General features: G+C 38.1%; 1 protein-coding gene across 1 annotated transcript in view; it reads left to right on the plus strand.

Annotated features, from left to right (window-relative positions):
- The window catches only part of dars1 (aspartyl-tRNA synthetase 1), a 46,397-nt gene that overhangs the window by 18,977 nt on the left and 6,602 nt on the right, over window positions 1-20,818 (plus strand). Inside the window, exons 7-12 of the mRNA XM_057335760.1 lie at window positions 8,264-8,366; window positions 8,584-8,664; window positions 10,386-10,445; window positions 13,188-13,299; window positions 15,380-15,514; window positions 17,034-17,181. Of these exons, the coding sequence (XP_057191743.1) occupies window positions 8,264-8,366; window positions 8,584-8,664; window positions 10,386-10,445; window positions 13,188-13,299; window positions 15,380-15,514; window positions 17,034-17,181 (639 nt within the window). The remainder of the gene's footprint in view (window positions 1-8,263; window positions 8,367-8,583; window positions 8,665-10,385; window positions 10,446-13,187; window positions 13,300-15,379; window positions 15,515-17,033; window positions 17,182-20,818) is intronic.

The raw sequence follows: 20,818 nt of genomic DNA on the forward strand, positions 1-20,818 counted from the left end.
ATGTAATCTATCTATAAATCTAATCAATCTTTTTTTTTTATATTATGCGTCAGAAACACCAGCTTGTCCACATTGTTGGGAAGAAGTGAGCTTCTTGACTTATTCACAATGAAGCCGGCCTTCGAAAATTTGTGCTCTGATGGTGTGGATGTGGAAGGGGATACAGTGCAGGCGCTTAGCTGCTTTAGCGAACTTTGGATATCGTTCTTCTTCTTTTTTTGCCACCATGTCAAGGTCCCGAATCAACCTTTGTTTTGGCCGCCAAATACATCTTTATTTCATTCTTCTCTTCTGCATGCTCCTCCTCATAAATGGCCATCAGCATGGATATCTCGGCCTGGTTTTTCCCTTTTTGGTGCGGGCTCACCCTCCTCTGTAGACTTTAGTACTAATGCTGTCATGATCCCTATATTGCGCAGCTTCTGTAGATAACCTTTCTGCCAGATCCGACACTGTGGAGTATGCATCTTCTCGTTTGTCAGTAAAACGTGGGTCTAAGACTGCAGCTTGTGTATAAACTGGGGATGCTCATTTCGGTTAATTTCCCTAACCGAGAACCGACACTTGTTATCCGAACATTAACCGTTAACCGATAAGATTCTAATAATAAACTGGAATTAAAAAAATACATGCTGCGTCTCATTTCGAAGGCTGCATCCTCCGGAGGTCGTGTTTGTCCGCCGCATATGCCTTCGCATGCGACATCCGGAGGACGCAGACTTCGAAATGAGACACAACTACAGTTGACGAGGGTCTGTGACACGTTAAATATACAAACATTTTTTTCACAGATTTATTTGAACATGCAAACAGCAGCATAACGAATACATCAACAACAGCACCTGCATTCACATATTATCACATTTTCATGAACCTGCGGCTTTTTGGAGAATGGAGAAAAACTAAAATAATATATAAATCCAAAGCATAAAATAAACAGGCAAGAAAAAAAATGAATTAATTAACAAAATATGACAAAACGAAAACAGAGAAGAACCGGCAAAGTTTATATCCGTCAGAAAGTTTTTTCATCAAATAAAAATAGCAGGCGTACCTCAATCCAAAGCTTGGAGTTTTTATTTAATAAAGTAACATGTTTACGTGTTGTGGTGACAGTCTGGAGCTTGTTGACAATTAGACCCGCGGCAGAAAACACCCTTTCAGATGGCACGGGTGTCCCGGGAATGTAGAAATAACGCCTCGGGAAGCGTGTCACATTTGCTTTCCACCAGCCAGTCTTAGCTAAACATATATAAATCCGATCTGCTATACCACCCAAAATACAAACATTATTTTTTACTTATTCATATTTCACGTTCGTATTTTTACGTCACGTCTAAAAGAAGGCAGGGAAACCACCGGTTGCGCCGTTTTCTTCTCCAAAGCACACGGGCAGCCGATGCTAAGCATCCATGAGATAAGTTTATGTAAAGGATAAATTGATGGCTAGCACCGAGATTCCCTTGCAGTAGCTCCGCTATTAGCTTTGCTGAGCCATAGACACGCCGGGAAGACAGAGAATGTCACAGCGCATTGTGAGCGCGATTGTCCCGTGTCTACATTTAAAACAAAGAACTTGAGCTTGAGCAAGGCTGCCAGTGGCACTCCGTTTGGAGGAGTAAAGCCCTGACAAAGGTGGCCTCAACAATCAGATGAATTACACGTGTCCTGTTTCGTCAAGTGATTTGCGTTATCGGATTTTAATCGGTCTCGAAAACGTTTCGGAGGGCATTTACACCTAGTTGCACGTGTCTGCACGCTCCGTGAGTTAATGCTTAGCATGTTTTTCTTTCACCATACAGAAAACTGAAAACATGTACGATTTAATAGTCATTTAAAAACGTATTATTAAATTATTTTTATTATTATATTATTAATATTATTAAACTTAAAATAAACATACTTTTTAAATCGTTTTACTGATAGTATTAACCGGTCAAAATTTTAACAATCAGTTAATGGTTAAACGGTCAATATGAGCATCCCTATTATAAACGCTGGTCGCGAGATTTCCCGGTCAATTCCCATCTCTTGTCAATTTCTTCTGCGAGTTGTATCTTCAGTGCTTTTGTGGTCAGGCTGACATCATCGCGCAGCAACAAATGGCGTCTCTTCATATTTATTAACATAGGCATAGTTTCTTTTGATGTCATACTCTGACCAAGCTGCGCAGCGCTGTGACGTTTTAACGCGCATACTGACTGCGTGACGTCACGTGAGTTTTTTTATTTAATTTTCGTGACTAACCGACCAATGAAAACGTATTCGACCAAGCCTCCTTCACATCGACTAACGTTTAGTCGACTATTTGGGGGCAGCCCTACAAAATATAGCTTACTGTAAATTTAGTTTTGGTGATGCTTTTCTAGTGAATGGATTAATGGTTCATTTATGAATGAGAGAACATTGTCCTGTTGCATTCCTGCGTGAAATGTTTCTGAAATAATCAAATTTGGCGATCCTCAAATCTCTTTTACTATGCAAATCCGCATGTTCGTTGAGAGGGTCAGATGTTTTATTCCTTGACTGTTAACATCCTCTGTGTGGTCATGTCACATTGACTGGAAACTGAACTTGGTTTCAGTGTCAGTTATAGATTAGGATAAGTGCTGTGGTTTGGGGGGTTGCTAGCTTCTTCTCAACACTGCTGATCTTGTTTTTCCTTGCTTGCAGTTGAATGGAATTGTTCTTGATTTAAAGGCTGGTTCTTGTGTGCTTGTTTTTTTAATGTAACTGAAATGACAAGGCACACCTTTGCTTAAACCTTAAACCCAGGGTAAGTCAAACTTTGCAGATTGTTGAAGCTCATTTGGTGTTTTACAGAGAAAGTTCATCGTTTTGGATTGTGTAAACCTTTGTGGTGTAACATCAGTTGAGTCAAAGTGATTCAGTTTGGGGGTGTTTAATTAATGACACGTTTGCCACATAAACAACCCGCCAAGAGTTGTTGCTGCGTGTTTAACAGACTTACCCCGTTCCCCCAGTTTGACTTGAGGATTTACTCAATGTTCATTATGTGTATCTGTCAAATAGATCGAGCACCCAACACGTGAGAAGTATTTTAATAGATATTTTATTATTTAAATATTATATAGCTCAATGTTGTTCAAATAAAGGTAGAAGACGACCCAGACTCATAGTTAATCCGACTTGACAGAACACCATAGCAACCACCCAACACTTCCTCTTGAGGGTAGACATGTAAATATTTGTAAAAAAAGAAAAAGAAAAATATAGAGAAGTATTTTAATAGATATTTTATTATTTAAATATTATATAGCTCAATGTAGTTCAAATAAAGGTAGAAGACGACCCAGACTCATAGTACATCTGTCTTGACAGAACACCATAGCAACCACCCAACACTTCCTCTTGAGGGTAGACATGTAAATATTTGTAAAAAAAGAAAAAGAAAAATATAGAGAAGTATTTTAATAGATATTTTATTATTTAAATATTATATAGCTCAATGTAGTTCAAATAAAGGTAGAAGACGACCCAGACTCATAGTACATCTGTCTTGACAGAACACCATAGCAACCACCCAACACTTCCTCTCGAGGGCATAGAAGTGTAGTAACCGCCACTGAAAGCACATTAGCAGCCACATAACAACGACCAAAACATCACAGCGCTGTGGCAGTGAGTTTTGCATGGGCAACCACACTCATGAGTGTACACTTGAAACTCGCTCGCTGTCTGTCTAATCCCCCTCTATATTCATCTTTCCCTTCGGAACCGTGTCCTTTCACTACACAGGTGCGAAATGCAGAAGCCATCACGGGCAGCTTAGTGTTGAGTTACTAGACTCAATCAGGACTTTATTAAGAGGTGTGTGTCTGTATGGAGATTGATAGAAGAGCAGTGTGGGCAGAACTGATCCCACTGTGATGTGACTGCTCTCTTAACAGCTGGCAAGGACCGGGCCGTCTCTCTCTCGCTCTCTCATTCTCGCTCTCTTAGGTCTCTGATTACTCCCTTTTAATGATTGGAGCTGAAGGTTTCACAGTCCTTTCCTGCCGTCTGTTTCTCAAGAAGACAGTTGGCGAATGTCTTTACACTTGAACTCAAAGGGCAGACAGGGATTTGGACTGGCAATTCAATTTCACTTCGTTTGAAGGAATAGTTCAACCAAGAATGAAGGCTTAGTGTGTATGTACTTGGCATCGTGTAGTTCTTTTCTTTTATGCAATACACAGGGAGGCTTTTACATGACAGTTTCTATGCAAGGGTTTATATTAGGGCTGGGCGATATGGCAAAAAAGTAAACTCGATAGTTTTTTTCTATATTGATCGATAACGATATTTATTTCGATATATATTTAATTACAAAACTGTATTTAAAATAATCTATTTTAAATACAGTTTATTAACAAAAGTTAACCTTTAACCAGTTAAAATTCAATTCAATGAATGCACTGTTGCAACACAGAGGATATTAGGCCATAAACAACATGTACCAGTTCATTCAGTCTCATTTTGACTCAATTGACTCGTTAAGTAAAGGGAGTGTTCTTTCAGTACATTCAACCAATGAAAGGGCTCCGTTACTGCGTACATTCGAACGCTATTGGCTCAGCACCTGCGCACATACATAACGCTGCAATAATGTCTTGCTCGAGTAGTGGGATTCATTCAATGCATTCAGTGAACCTTAAAGACATCTCGCATAAACTATAGTACATTTCTTTAATCATGCAAGCATCTTACATACAAGGTTCAATATTTTAATGTGCACTAGGGCTGAACGATTAATCGAAATCGAATCGCAATCGCGATGTGAGACGTTGCAATTTTCTAATCGCAAGAGGCTGCGATGTGGAAGCGATGTGAAAAATAGCAAACGCGTCTGTTCCAAGCCCGCTTTGAGTGGCATTCTTGCTAACCAACAGAGTGAGCGCACCTCCGTTATGCCTAATCAGCACTGCCCTAGCCAACTGCATAAACGTCCGTCATTAAAAAAACAAACAAACACAAGGCAGGAGAGAGTGTGTGTTATTATGACATCTGCAGAGTCAGATCGATCATATTAGGCAAATAAATATTAAAGAACCGTCCAATTCATAAGACCGCACACACAGCCTGTGTCATACTCGCATGTCTCTGCCCCGCGTTGCGCGTCTCCCGCATCTCGCGGACGAGCCGTTTAAACTTGACGCGCACACATAGCCTGTTTCATACTCACGCGTCTCCCGCATCTCGCAGACGAGTCGTTTAAACTTGACGCGCACACACAGCCTGTTTCGTAATGACGTTTATAGTACTTGAGTCCGGCTCCACACGGGCATCTGGCAATATGGACGAGGCTTGACGCACGCGCGCACCCTGTGTCAACTCACGCCTAGCTCCGCGTTTCAAACAAATGTAAATTCTATCTAACTGTTTTGCTAATTTCACTTGGATGAAATTAAACATTCAGCACATTTTCTACTTGTTTTAAAAAATCCCACATACTTAAAAAATAATAAATCAGCCTATGTAACTATGTCTATGTCACTAATAGTGTACACTGGTATTTGGATTCTATTGGTGTGATGTAATCTGGAAGTTGGGAACCAATTAAACAACAGTAAGCCCTATTTGAATAATGCCCTAAACACACTACAAAAATGAATTTTGTAATGTTTTTAATGGAAACATTTTTTTTGTTTTCTTTGAGCAGGGTAACTATACCCATACTGTGCTCTACACAACAATATTGAGCTGAAGCTTGAATTAGAAAAGTTAAAATCGCAAATCAAATCGCAATCGCAATGTCTGTCAAAAATATCGCAATTAGATATTTTCCCAAAATCGCACAGCCCTAATGTGCACACAAACTCACTTCATTACATCTCTAATCTGTACAGGGCAGCGCTGGTTTGTTTCATAAGCACCAGCTCATGTTAGCAGATATGTTAACGATGGATATAAAAACGTTTGTGCTTGAGTTTCGAAGTAACTCGCTTGCAATTGCGCCTCAAGTTTGTTTTGTTTAACCGGCGATTGCGAAAAAAAAATAAGTCACTTGATAAACCGCGTGATGACAACTCGAGGTTAGTTTCACCTTTGTTTCCGCTTCCAGTAATGTTTTCCTCCTCGTGTCGAGTTTTCTTTGCCAAGTGCAGTATGAAATGGACTTTGTACATTGACGCGCATGATAAAAGTTGCACGCTGACTGACTGTTGTTGCGTTTATTTCTGCGTTCTGTTAGACTGTAAGATTAATCCATATCGAGTCAAAATGCCAATAGCTTATCATCGTTTTTGAAATACATTCTATCGCGATTCGATATGATATCGTTTATCGGCACAGCCCTAGTTTATATGGACCATGTTGGGCAGAAAAGTGATAATGTGATAGTTCACCTAAAAACGAAAACTCTTTCAATTTCTTACTCTCATGTCATTCCAAATCTGACTTGACTTGACTTTCTTCTGCACAACACAAAAGATATTTTGAAGTACATCGATAATCAAACAACACTGGCCTCCATTGACTTCCATTGTTTGGACACAAAACCACTGAACATTTCTCAAAATATCTTTGTTTGTGTTCCACAGAACAAATAGACACATACAGGTTTTAAACAACATTAGGGTGAATAAATAATGACAGGTTTTGTATTATGGGTAAACACTTCTCTAAATCTCTTTAACAGACTATAATTTAAATCATTACTGGCTTAATTTTTGACTTGTCCAAAGCAATAATTGTATAGACATATAAATAGAAATAAGACGTAGTTGAGAAATTAGATTTTTTGGGGTAAACTTTCCCGCTGTAGTGTGTTCCAAACAAAGTGAAAGTGGTGTAAGCATGTGGTTTGTCTTTGCAACGGAAATCTGTTTGTGTGAATTTGTAAAAAGCAGAACTATGCATGCCAAGCTGTAGAAATAGTCTGAAACAATAGAATTGCAAACTGCTATTGCGTAATGGAATGAGCTCATGAGTTTTCATGAACTTTTGTTTTTATTTCATGCCTTTGTGCCTTTCTTGAGTGATATTCAGAATATTTATGTAAAAGGAGCCTTTTTATTATACAGTGAAACACTTTCGTTGCAGGGTTTTTAAGTTCTTGCCACAGTCTTAAAAGTTTTCTTTTTCAGTCAAGGGGAAAATATAAATGGGTGAGGTACAGCACATCTCCGCATGTCTTGAAATGTCAATGTACAGTGGGTACAATATGGGTATGACATTTGTATTTTTCAAGATTTCAGAATACAGTCTGCGAAGGAGTATGTATAACTTTGTTCCACAATTTTTATTACGTTTGTTCTTTTTGAAGTTCTCTTATATAATCCTGCTGTTTGTCTGACTTTTTACTTCACATCTCAATGTAAAAAACATTAATAATTATCTCAGAATGAAAGACATGTGACGTCATGTTAAATGTCTAAGTGCATTTGCAGACAATTCCATCCCCAACCGAGAGCAAAGACAGACTACCTGTCACATAAATACTTGGTATTTAATGCTAAACTTACATCACACGACAGCAGTTTGAAGTTATGGCTGCACTCAGTGACTTTGATTGGAGGTAGCTGGGTGGGTGTTGTAGGGAGTGGGGGGGCTTGTTGGTTGTGGTTCGGGGCGTTTCATTTGTTGGGACTGTGTGGGTCTGGTCTGGTTGGTCTTGTTTTGTGGTCGATGTCGGACAACAGAGGAATAAAGTTAATTATGCCATTACTACTTTTCCCTGGTTGTTCCTCTGTTGTTTGTTGTTGATCGCGGAATGGGACCGGGTTGGACCTGCACGGTTTCGGCGGGTGGGGCTTCCTGGGTCGCGGCTCGTGGGCTGTCCCTGTTCTTCGTGGACGTTGCTCGGTGGCTTTGGTCGGGGTCACTGAGTGCAGCTATGACACGTCAGAGGAGATCTGGCCCTCCCGGCTGAGCCTGGTTTCTCCCGAGGTTTTTTTTTCTCCATTATTCATCATTGAAGTTTGGGTTCCTCGCCACAGCAGAGCAGTGCAGTGTTGGCTTACTCACCGGGAGACTGCATTTATTTATTTATTTGTTCATTTATTTATTAGATATTATTTATTATAATGATCTTGCTTGGTCTATAAACACCATGCACTGTGCTGTGTTTTACCTTTCTGTGTTTTTCTTATTTGCTCCTGTAAAGCTGCTTTGGAACAATGCACATTGTGAAAAGCGCTATATAAATAAAATTGAATTGAATTGAATTGAATTGAATTTGCTAGACTTGAATTCCAGTCTGCCTAATTCTGACTCATCTTCATTTTACTCTTTTTTTGTTTGTTTGTTTGTTTCTGTACAGCCTCACCAAGGAGAGCATCATTGATGTTGAGGCCGTGGTGAAGAAGGTGGACCAGAAGATCGAGAGCTGCTCTCAGCAGGATGTAGAGCTCCATGTGGAGAGGGTAGACATTGACAATCATCTCTGGAAGGAACTGTATTGATACGATCTCAATGTTCCCTATTAAAATCAGTTCAAATGAAAGCTTGGCTTGTCATGTTTATGACCACACACAGAGTCGTGCCCATGTTTACATGAGGTTTACACTATTCTCTGATGACTGTAAACATGTGATCAGACGATTATAACACACCTTGGCTTTCTGTGTGATTGTTACTCAGATCTTTGTGATCAGCCAGTCTGAGCCCAGACTTCCCCTTCAGCTGGAGGACGCTGTGAGGCCTGAGGGAGATGGAGACGAGGTGAGAAACCGATGGGTCATGAAGTTTACATGATGTAATTGTTGTGAGTGAGAGGGTCATTTATCGGCCGAGACAAAATTTGCTGATTGCAAAATCTGTGCAGTTCTGTGGGATGGATTTAACCGAGGCAAAATGGGTTAAATAAAGCCGATAAGACTGCACTAATATTGGTAGCTGAAAACATTAACAAACAAGATAACATTTGAATGATTCCTCTTCTTTTAATAAACAACTCTTATTGTAAATTGATTAATAAATAACTTAAGTTTATTATATTTAGGAAGTTTAGTAGATCTAGTGGATTTAGTAGTAAGGTCAAAAAGTAACATAAATTAGTCATACTGGTAGTGAAGCACATTGCATTTTGGGATATACTGTTCTTCGTAGTTATTATAGTTTTGATTTTAGTTTTATTAATATTTTAAATTAGCATTTATTTTCAGTTCAATTTTCGTATATGCTTTTGCCATTTTATAATTTATTTTATTTTTTATGTTGCTATACAATATTAATACATTTTTATCGTAGTTCTTTTTAGTTTATTTTTGAGGTAGCATAAATTTTTGTTCCCTTAGTTAAGTTTTTGCAATAATTTTTAGGTCAACATTTGATTTGATTTCATTGAATAGAAACGTTTTCAAAGTTTTAATTTTAGTAAACTAAAATAACCTTGATTTCTCGCACTGTATACTGATCATTTTGGCAGATGTAGTAGGCCACCCAAGTATTTTATTCATACAAAAAAGTGAAACGTCCTGTGAACCGTATACAAACTGTAAAAAAAGCAGCAGTGTTTGTCAGGGTTGCAAAGTCTTTGCTTTTCCTGCAAAATTACGCTCCTTTTAAACTGTTGTTGAGGGTTATTTTTATTCTATGGGTTAAAGGTGAAAGGACTTTCTTCATCATCTACGTTCAATCAGAAGGCTATTAAGTTTTTTATGAAAACATTGAAAACAAATGATTGCTTCCATGCAGTGATTTTATTTCAATAAGAAATTGTGTGCAATGCATAACAGTGACTGCATTACAGCTATAGGAGTGGAATATTCTGTGTTTTAGTATTTGGGCTCGGGTCGTTGGGCTGGTTTTGTGCTAGTTTTAAGTGGATATTGAGCTGGGTTTGCATAGCATATCTGGCAACCCTGATGGTAGTATTCTATTAAGAACACAGCGTCTTGGTGTGAGACAGCTGATGTTGGTGCAGTGTGTCCATTGGAAACCAAACCAGCTGCAGTTGCTGTTACTCTGCAGACGTTGAGGGATTTCACATCGTCTGTCAGACAGAGTAACTGTCATCTCATTACACTCGTGTCTTATCAGGCCGGCCTGATAGCATTTTATGGAGGCGGGACGAGTAGTCTGTTCATCAGCTCATTTTAGCCTCCTGAGCTCCTGTGGGCTTTAAAGGAAAGATAACTCTAAACTCTCAGGGGCCTTGAGGCAGATCTGGGAGAGGAACAGAGTTTTTATGTTGAGTTTAGTTTAAAAATATATTTGTCTTTATCTTGTGTACTGACCAGCCATGAACGAGCCTCCCACCTCAAGTTATTTTTTACTGTCGGGGATAAACCAAAATATAGCACAATAGAACAGCAGTGTTGAACGTATTTGATGTTGAATTTACAGCTATGAATTTTCAGCTACATTTTTTTCCTTTGAGATTTCTCAGTGGCATTAGGGAAATGGTGGAAAGTAACATTTCTTTTTTACTTCTCTTTCAGGAAGGCAGAGCCACGGTCAACCAGGACACCAGACTGGACAACAGAGTTATTGATCTGAGAGTAAGCATGCCTCCATCTCTCTTTTCTCTTTTAGATGTATCATTTGTCCTCGCCGCCTCTCCATTTCGTGATAATGCAAAATGTAAAAAACACGATGCCATTCTGAAATAACAAAGATCCAAACTGAGCATATAATGTTTCAATTTATGAACCATTGATACATGGTCGAGGAGATTTTTTGCCAAACCTCTAAACCTGGTCTGCCACCACACTATCATTTCAGCAAACAGTGAAGCAATAAACGGTTTCCTGCATTGCCAGTCTCACCTCTCATAATGAAAGGCTTCTTTGGCACACACCCCACACACACACACACACACACTGTTCTGTGGGGCCTTGTTTCTCACCCACCGGAAAGATTGAAATCTGGCAGTGCCGTCACAGTGCACCTCGCTCTGAGCGGACGGCTCGGCTTTAAGAAGTTCCAGAAAGTAAAAGCAGAAATCTGAGAGCTCGAGGTGGGGGAGTCAAACCACAGGACAACAGCTTCTTGTGTACTCTCGGTTTCAGAGTCTCAAGAACATAAGTGATGCACGCATCTCCTTTCTCCACGCCCCCGATGAGAGATGTGTGAGGTCTACTTCTGAAACCTGCGTGTTTACGCACTCCGCTGATAACATCTTTGCATATTAACTGTACGAGCACTCAGGCGCGTAAGCTAGTAACGCACGGTCCTGTCAACGTATCTGCACAACTGATTATCTTGATGTGTGTGAGAATGTAGACCGACTGATATTTATTGACTTTGTGAGATCAGCAGGGATGGGGGATGTTACGATTGCGTTGTGTGTTGATTCCTTTTGGGTTTGAGTTTATTTAGACAGCAAAACAAAAGACTTTAAAGGTCCAGTGTGTCATTTTTTGGAGGATCTATTGACAGAAATGCCGCATACAGTACATGGACCTTTAAGTCCAGTCAGTTTAGGAGTTAGTTGTTGCTTACATAAGGCCTTTGTATCACTCACCTATGTGTTTCAAAGACAGATAAATGCGTACTTTCATTATTAGGTCTAAAATCCCCGTTTAGGTAGTTTTAGCGGGTTAGTATGTGGTTATGAGGTTGAAACAGAAAATGAAGAATGGCTGACATGAAATATTTAGCGAAGCACTCCACGCAATCGTGATGCCGTCTTCTCACAACAATTTCCTCTACAGCTCAAAGCCGAATCTGTCCAAACAGAAGCTAATCAAATTAATGCAAGCTTCAAAATATTGATATTGAGGGCGATTGTTTCTTAAGGATTGACGTGAGCCCACTCGTGAATCATGAAGAAAGAGGAAACGCGGGTCATCTGGGAGTCATCTGATTCATGGGAAATTCGGGCTGAGAACTCAGCGTTTTCAATAGCTTTTGTGCTCGAGACCAGAGCGTTCGGGAGGTTTGATTGTTGCGGGAGATTGATTTTGCAAGTACGCCGTCCCTTCGGTACTGTGAAGAAGACCTAATTTATTTCGGTCTCTCAGAAATGGCCAAATGTATTCGACTGCTGGGGCCATTTGTATTACAACACTTGATTTTTTGATTTTCTGAAGAAGTTTTTGAGTGGTGCTTGCAGATGTACACGACGGCTTCATGATGCTGTGAACAGGTGATGTTGGGTCTCTCCTCAACAAGCCATGGGATTTAAAGGGATGGTTCACCCCCCAAAAAAAACATTCTGTCATCATTTATTCACCCTATGTCAGTCAAAACCTGTATGTGACCCTTTCGTATGTGGAACACAAAGAAGGTATTTTGAGAAATGTCTCTGTAGTGTCCATGCAGTAGAAGTCAATGAGGTCCAGTGTTGTTTGGTTACCAACGTTCTTTAAAGTGGTGATATGACATGGCTAAAATGAATATTATATTTTGTTTTAGATGTAATGCAATGTGTATACACGATTTAAGGTTCAAAAACGCTGTATTTTCCACATACCGTGCATGTTTGTATCTCCTCGTTGCCCTGCCTCTCTGAAACGTGCAGATTTTTGACAAAGCTCATCACTCTGAAAAGCGAGGTGTGCTATGATTGGCCAGTTAACCAGTGCGTAGTGATTGGTTGAATACTGCAAGCTTGTGAGGGAAATGTAACACTCTTACCATATTTGGAACATCAGGTTCCAAAGCAATTGTACTGACAGGTATGCCCACCTTACTTGCGTTTACATTTGCGCGGTCTTAGTCAACTCATACCACGAACTGACGTAGATTTGTGGGGGTGTGGTTACACGAGGCGTTTCAGGCAGGTCTGGGTGAGCATTCGCTTTTAAATAGAATGCATCTTTTGTTCCGACACTTTAATTTTTGCAATTTTACATGTCTCATACATGCATGGGCAATTTATAACACAGAGAGACACAGAAAAACACGTATTCGCGCCATATGACCCCTTTAAAATATAATCTTTTGTTTTCTGCAGAAGAAGGAAAGTCATACAGGTTTGGAATGACTTGAGGGTGATGTACCTTTAAGGTATCATTTATATCTGTAGCACCGATGGTGCAAGATGAGTCTAATAATCTGGATTAACGGTTTGAATGAGTAAACATAATAGTGATAGTTGTCATAGCAACCATCACTAATAACACAAAAAGGTTTTTGAAGATCTAGCAATATGTTTTCTCTGAAACCGCTAAAAAACTGTCACTGTGTGGCAACTGAAAGGTGTTATATCAGACCAGGGGATATACTGCCACCACTACGCGTCACATGCAAGCAAACAAGTTATATAACATGTTTACTAACATCTTTTTCTCTTATAGACCACAACCAGCCAAGCGATCTTCCGGCTGCAGTCAGGTGTTTGTCAGCTCTTTAGAGACACTCTCATCAACAAAGGCTTTGTGGAGATCCAGACTCCCAAAATCATCTCTGGTATGACCATCTAATCTCTTGCATCCCTTTAGATAAACATCTGAGCAGGCTTAAAGGGATAGTTCACCCTATAATAATAATAATAATTCTGTCATCATTTTATCACCTTCATGTTTTTTTTGTGAAACACAAAAGAAGATATTTTGAGAAATGTCTCTGTGGTTTTGTGTCCATACGATGGAAGTCAATGGGGGGGGGCATAGTTGTTTGGTTACCATCATATTTTTCTTTGTGTTCTGCAGAAGAAAGAAAGTCAAACAGGTTTGGAACGACATGAGGGTGAATAAATTATGTAGGAATTTTCATTTTTGGGTGAACTATCTCTTTAATCTGCTCTTTAAACACAAGTTCAAAATTGACCAAGTTTACTTGCTTAATAAATGTCTCCATGAGTTTTGTATATAGTATTTTTTAATGAAGATACATTTACTTAGAAAGCAAAGTAAAACAAATGCTGCCCACAGGGTAAGATAAATAAACTTGAACTTTTATGAAAAACCTAATTTAAGTTTATTTTTCTTAACCCATTGCTAGATTTATGTTCTTGTTCTAAGCATAAACTCATTTTGTTTTTTAAAAAACATGATTTTAATTTTTTTTATTTTGCTTGGATTCTAAGTAAGAATTTCATTTGTTGCATGGAATTCTTCTTGTTTAACTCGTCTTTAGATTTTACGTTTCTGTAGGTATAATATTTACCTCAAACACTGTAATATTTCCCATTCCACTGTAAAATAAATGCGTTTTGGTGTGAAACAACGGGAGGGTGAGTAAATAAAGACTGTCTTTTCATCTTTTGGGTGAACTTTTCATTTAACCTTACAAAGCAAGTGAGGTGTCATAAGGCAATGATCTTGTCTCCGTGTTCATTCTCAGTATCTGTATTCGCGGCGGCCGGGACAGAGCAGCATGGGTCTTATCTGTGTCCTCACATGCCGAGCCTCCTGAATGATTTCTTGCTCATGCCGTCCAACTTAGTTTATTGTTCCTTCTCCAAACCTTCAGTCTCTAAAAATTTCAATTTCAAGGATTGATACTTTTTCATTTCTGAGCTAAAAGAGACAGCGACACTGTCAAAACATTGGCTTAAGAAAAACTGGTGTTTATGAAAAAGATATGTCCTCAGTCATTGATAACAGCCCATGTTAGAGCTCTCGAGATGGTGGGGACACTGAATGCTATCGGATCCTGTGGAATTCTTGAGCAGAGCTGTCTTTGAAGAGAGTTTAGGCCTAGATCTATTGAGTGGACTCGAGCACTGTGCAAATTGATAAGCTTTGGCGGTACTTAAAGGGACAGCTCACCTAAAAACGGAAACTGTCATCATGTACTTAGACATATGTTGTTCCAAGCCCTTATAATATAATTGAAGTTTTTATCTGTTTCTGATTTAAAGGCTTCAAGAAAAATAAAAACACGGGAGAGGAGTCAAATAGACACTATATGAATTATGAATTTGTGGGTGAAATGTCCCTTTAAATCAATCCAATCAAATATTTGCATGGAGAAAAACAGAAATAACAAACAAAATATAAACATTTTAAATGCACTTTTTAGTATTGAAAGTCATTGCCTGTCATGAACAGGACACTGTTGGTCCATTGCGAAAATGACAGCGCTCAAACGCTTCAACCGCCACTTAAATACGCTTCTTTTTTAGTCCACCAATCATTTTAAACACAAGGTGACGTCAGTGATGATCTCGCTCTTACACAATCTCTCAACAAACCTCTCTATTGTGTTTATGTGGTTTGTGCTGTTAAGGAAAACAGTTACTCTCACTTCCCCTGCCCCTCAGTCAGCCAATCAGAACCCACCGTTGTGACGAGTCTAGAATTTGAACTTTGCCGCCATTCGTGTGTTCCGCCACCCGCCACAGATCTTCGTTTGTTATGTTCTTTCACCAAAACCACACCGCATCCGGTGCACACACCCATCTGTACGTGCCCTGCTGGAACATAATGTTCATTTTGACCATACTTCTGCAAACTTTAATCTCTATCAGCATCTCTGCCCGCAACATTTACCCTCTTACCCACGACCAATGCGTATATCTATATTTGTCTTTGTGTTTTAATAGCTGCCAGTGAAGGAGGAGCCAACGTCTTCACAGTCTCCTACTTCAAAACCAGTGCATACCTGGCCCAGTCACCTCAGCTCTACAAGCAGATGTGCATTTGTGCCGACTTTGACAAAGTCTTCTGTGTCGGTCCAGGTAAAGGATAAAAACACCTGCTGTTCTCAGCTGCAGGTCATGTCTAGAATTGACTACTGAATAATAACACCAGAAACAACAGCAGCCCCATATGTGTTAAGATTTTTCATGCGACGTGTGAATATTTTGGTTGTCAAGCTAAAGCAGTCAGACTAGACTAGATTGAAATGAATATTTGCAACAGAATGTGATGTTATGCTTGATTTTAAAAGCGAAGGTTTAATAGAACATCATAAATGGCATAGATACAAAATCGTCAAAGTTCACCAGACTTAACTCATAAGAGCCCACGGTGACATGTGTAACAAACACAAGGTACTTTTAAGATTTATCCCTTAACCTTTGACTCAAGTGACATCTACTAAACATCTGGGTTAGGTCATGTGACAAGTTTATGTTGCCATGACGACATTTCCAAAATTGTGGTCTGCCTGGATGGCACGTTTCAATGTTACTTCACATTATAATATATATAATACTACATTATAAAGCATATAGCATACTTTGTACTTCACTACATTTCATAAATAATTTTTACCTTTTTATACTTAAGTGCAATCTCAAATCTAGTACTTTCTTTTACTCGGGTATCTTCACTTTTTACTTCTAAAAGTGAGTGAAATGGAATTTTGAATGAGAAAAATAGTGGGCGTGGCTTGCGTTGCTGCAATTTGATTGGATGTATAAAAACAGCCGTTGCATTTTGAAATGGAACTGGCAGCAGAATGACAGTTGAAGGGGAGGAGTAACGGATGCTCCACCCAAGCCGTCTAACATACCTCATCTAAGATGGATAGTCATTAAAGGAAGGAAGTGCATTTTCAGTTTTTAACTGAAGATTATGGGGCCACACGATTTTTAAAAAGAGGATGACCCACATTGATAAACTATTTACAATAAACGCTGCAATATTTCATGAAGAAAATAGGCATTGTAATTTTTTATTTCACTGGGACTTTAAACAAACTGATATAAAACAAGTTACGAAATTATTGTCGTGACATGGCATGGTTGGGCTCTAAACCATAAATATTCAGAAATGTGTACTTGGTGTGTTTTATACACTAGAAGAGGAAACTTCTATGAGTATTCGTGTGTTTCTGCTCTCTGATACTTGTGTATGAATGGAAGTGAATTGAACTCTACTTGAATTGGCTTCATAAAAGAACTAAAATGACCTTGGAACCACTTAAGTGTGAAGTGAAGTTAAATATAAACGTAACAATATGCACATGCTGTAGTTGGTTCTGAAAAGGTCTAACATCATTTGTTTGCAGTGAATGAAATTCACAAATGGGTTGGTGTAGGATACGTGTCTGTACTCCTTTGGGCTGCTGTATTGGTGCATGTGTAAAGTCACCATCACAAGTATCTTCAGCTTTCCACTATCATGACATTCTCTGATAGAAAGATTGTGCTCTTGGTGATTTGGCAGACAGAAATCATAGAAACATTTGAATCGAGTTTAAGCTATATTTACTGCTTAGTCTTAAATCCTTGGTTAATGTTTTTCTCCTAGTGTTCCGTGCTGAAGATTCCAACACTCATCGCCACTTGACAGAGTTTGTGGGTCTGGATATAGAGATGGCCTTCAATTACCATTACCATGAGGTCGTGGACTCCATCACTGACACCATGGTTCAGATCTTTAAGGGACTCCATGACCGGTGAGGACCCTAACAGCTTGTCCCTCAGTTCTTATTGCTGTAGTCCTATTTCCTATTTTCCGTTTTACTTGTTATTAAATCACATGAGAGTTAGAAGGAAGTCACGTGAATTTCACTAGAATGACTGACGTTACTTAATCTTGTGAAAGGAAGGGCAATCGGTTGTTTGTAATGTCATAGGAAGGGTAAATACTGCCATCTAGTGGTTAGAATATTACAGCAAGTTTAAGATTTTCTAGCCCTACGTCCTTTTGAAATACCACAAGTGCTGATATTTTTTTCTGGGTAACACAAAAGGAGAACTTTGATATGGAGGACTAAACCTGCAAAAATTATAAATAAATGAATGTATAAATAAATAAATATATAAACGAATAAATGTAATAATATGAAAATAAATAATGAATGGTTTGATAAAACAAAATAATTCGTTTTAGCTATTATTGATCTTAGCTTTAACTTTTCTTTTCCTTTTTTAAATTGATTTATTATTTTTTGTGTCCATTTTTAATTATTTTTAATTATTATTATTATTTATTTTTAGATTATTTTATTTATCATTTCCTTTTATTTTTACATTTATTTATTTATACGTTTATTTATTTTTATATTTATTTATTATCGCATGTATTTATTTCCACTTTTATTTATTTATTCTTGAATTTATTCTTACTTTTCTGTGTCTTGTATGATAATTAGATGGGTTGGTCTTGCCTACTATTGGTTCAGCGTAGATTGAAGCGTTTGATCGATTACTCTTGACTTGTTTTGGACTAACGTCACGTCACTCACTGATCGTTTGCTTCGTGTATAACGTTAAGTAACTATGGCGGGCGCACAATTAGCTAGAGAGTTACAGCATTTAGCCAATGAAGTCGATAACCATGCATCAAATGACTGTGTGTCATTTAGATTAGGTGCGTTTATTGATGTTTTATTACAGATTGACGGCGAGATAAATGACAAAGTTCTTCAAAATCTGTGCGAGTCAGGGGGTGCTAAGGTGGTGACCAAGTTCCGGTTACAGGTCCTCTGCCAAAGAGGTGCATGAACGACCTCAGCAGATTCGTCGATTCTGAAAGCACAAGACGACTTGATATTAAGATGTCTAATAAACACAGACTTTCTTGTTACATGATTTTGACATTCTTGTTAAGATTGCAAATTATTGGTATGATCGCCCGTAACGGCTGAAGCGAGGTGAAAAAATAAATAAAGCGATTTGACACGGGATTCGTACCCATACAATAAAGCGAGGCAGCGTGTCACTACGGTAACAATCACACTAAGCTATTTCGCAATGCTAGCTGCTGCGGATCTTTGCAATAATATCAAGATGTCACACAACAATATGCAGCTGGATGAATCAAGGGAATATGCCCGTCTTAACTTGTGACCTCTGTGTTATTTATCTCTTATGAAATGTAGTTTACGAGTACCGTTTAGTAACCACGTCTTTTTAGAAGGAATGGTTTCCATTTGATGGCCCCTGTAGTGAAAGAACGATGCTCATTACTACCGTGTTAACTTGTGACTTAAGTTCACTATGTCTCAATTCATTTACATTATGTTACATCATGTTACATTAAATCTTTACGCTTTTTCTAACCGAAAGGCTGCTTATAACTATCACTTTGACAAAGCGTTAGCTTGCGACTTCGGTTTACAAGCTCATCTGTGTAGTTAAACCTTATTACATTTTGTGCTTTATGATTTTCACCAGTTGAACTGTAACGCCACCATAGCACCCTCTGACTCGCACAGACTTTGAATGTGCTGCAAAGAGGCTAACAACCGAGGGAGAACTTTGTCATTTATCTCGCCGTCAATCTGTAATAAATCATCAATAAGTGCATCTAATCTGAATGACACATAGTCATTTGATGCATGGTTATCGACTTCATTGGCTAAATGCTGTAACTCTCTAGCTAATTGTGCGCCCGCCATAGTTACTTAACGTTATACACGAAGCAAACGATCAGTGAGTGACGTGACGTTAGTCCAAAACAAGTCAAGAGTAATCGATCAAACGCTTCAATCTACGCTGAACCAATAGTAGGCAAGACCAACCCATCTATTTATCATACAAGACACAGAAAAGTAAGAATAAATTCAAGAATAAATAAATAAAAGTGGAAATACATACATGCGATAATAAATATAAAAATAAATAAATGTAAAAATAAAAGGAAATGATAAATAAAATAATCTAAAAATAAATAATAATAATAATAATAAATAATTAAAAAATGGACACAAAAAATAATAAATCAATTTAAAAAATGAAAAGTTAAAGCTAAGATCAATAATAGCTAAAACGAATTATTTTGTTTTATTAAACCATTCATTCCTTTATTTATTTTCATATTATTACATTTATTCGTTTATATATTTATTTATTTATACATTTATTTATTTATAATTTTTGCAGGTTTAGTACTCCATACTTTGAAGCAACACGCAGCTTTTATGTAATGACAAACAGGGTTGCTTGGAACCGTCCAGCAAAAAAAATAAAAATGAATACAGTCAAATTGCCTCAAAATTATTCCTTGAACAAACATATTGTATACATGGATTAAAGTTCTCCGTCGCTACGACGGATTTCCGTTAATTGCAGCGAGTCTACGACGGATTTCCGTCAATTGCAGGGTTCCCGCCTGTCCTTAATGTCATAAATTCACTTTCATGATTTTAACCCTTTGACACGTACGATCACACCGGTGTGATTAGAACATTCTACGCTTTGACTGGCACTGAGCCAGAGACCGACTCAATCCTGCTACCTATCACAAGCAGGGCTCGAGAGAAGAGAGAATTAAAAAAAAAATAACACTGTGCGACATAGAATAATAAGAATATGTGCATTAGACAGAGCTACGTGCTTGTGTGAAGTTCGTTTGTCGTTGTGCTTGTTTGTGTGTGATATTAATCAATAGCGCATCGCTAGCCGACACTGAATCCTGTTATTTAATTATGTCATCTGGCTGTGTGTCTGAGGGAATGAAGTGCACAATTTAACATACTACACAAGTGTTGGTCTAGGATTTGTCTTCGTCTGCACTATATGAGGATATGAACACATGAACTTCATCTCCAGAGTTGCTAAGAGTTTATTTTACCAGCATTGTACTGTTTGAGTGAAGCTATCGTCAAAAACATATTAACTCGGGCGCCGTCTTTCCGACAAGTCGTCAAAATAAAAGTCCCGTTAAACTGAACACTCAGACGAAAAAATACTGTAGTGTACTATAGTATGTGCTATGGAAAATTGTAGTACCCTTGTAGTAAATTGATAAACTAGAGTAAATGCATAGTATACTATAATAAAGTTAAAAAACACTAGTATCTAGGAATTTTACTGCAGTTTACTATAGTAAATACTGTAATATACTACAGTAAGTAATGTGGACAAATATACCACTATTGTATAGTAAAAAATTAAAAACACAGTAACGTTACTTAGAAATATTAAATCAAATTTAGGTAAACAAAAAGATTATATATGGCCTTAATTTATCCATCTGTATGTAACATTAATGTCATTTGTCAGTTATTCATGTGATGAACTGCACTTGCACATTTTTTAATGATGACAACAGACGTTTTATACTTGTGCTATGACTAGTGTTGTAGT

The sequence above is a fragment of the Triplophysa rosa genome, linkage group LG6, assembly GCF_024868665.1.
Source record: "Triplophysa rosa linkage group LG6, Trosa_1v2, whole genome shotgun sequence".
Taxonomy (NCBI): domain Eukaryota; kingdom Metazoa; phylum Chordata; class Actinopteri; order Cypriniformes; family Nemacheilidae; genus Triplophysa; species Triplophysa rosa.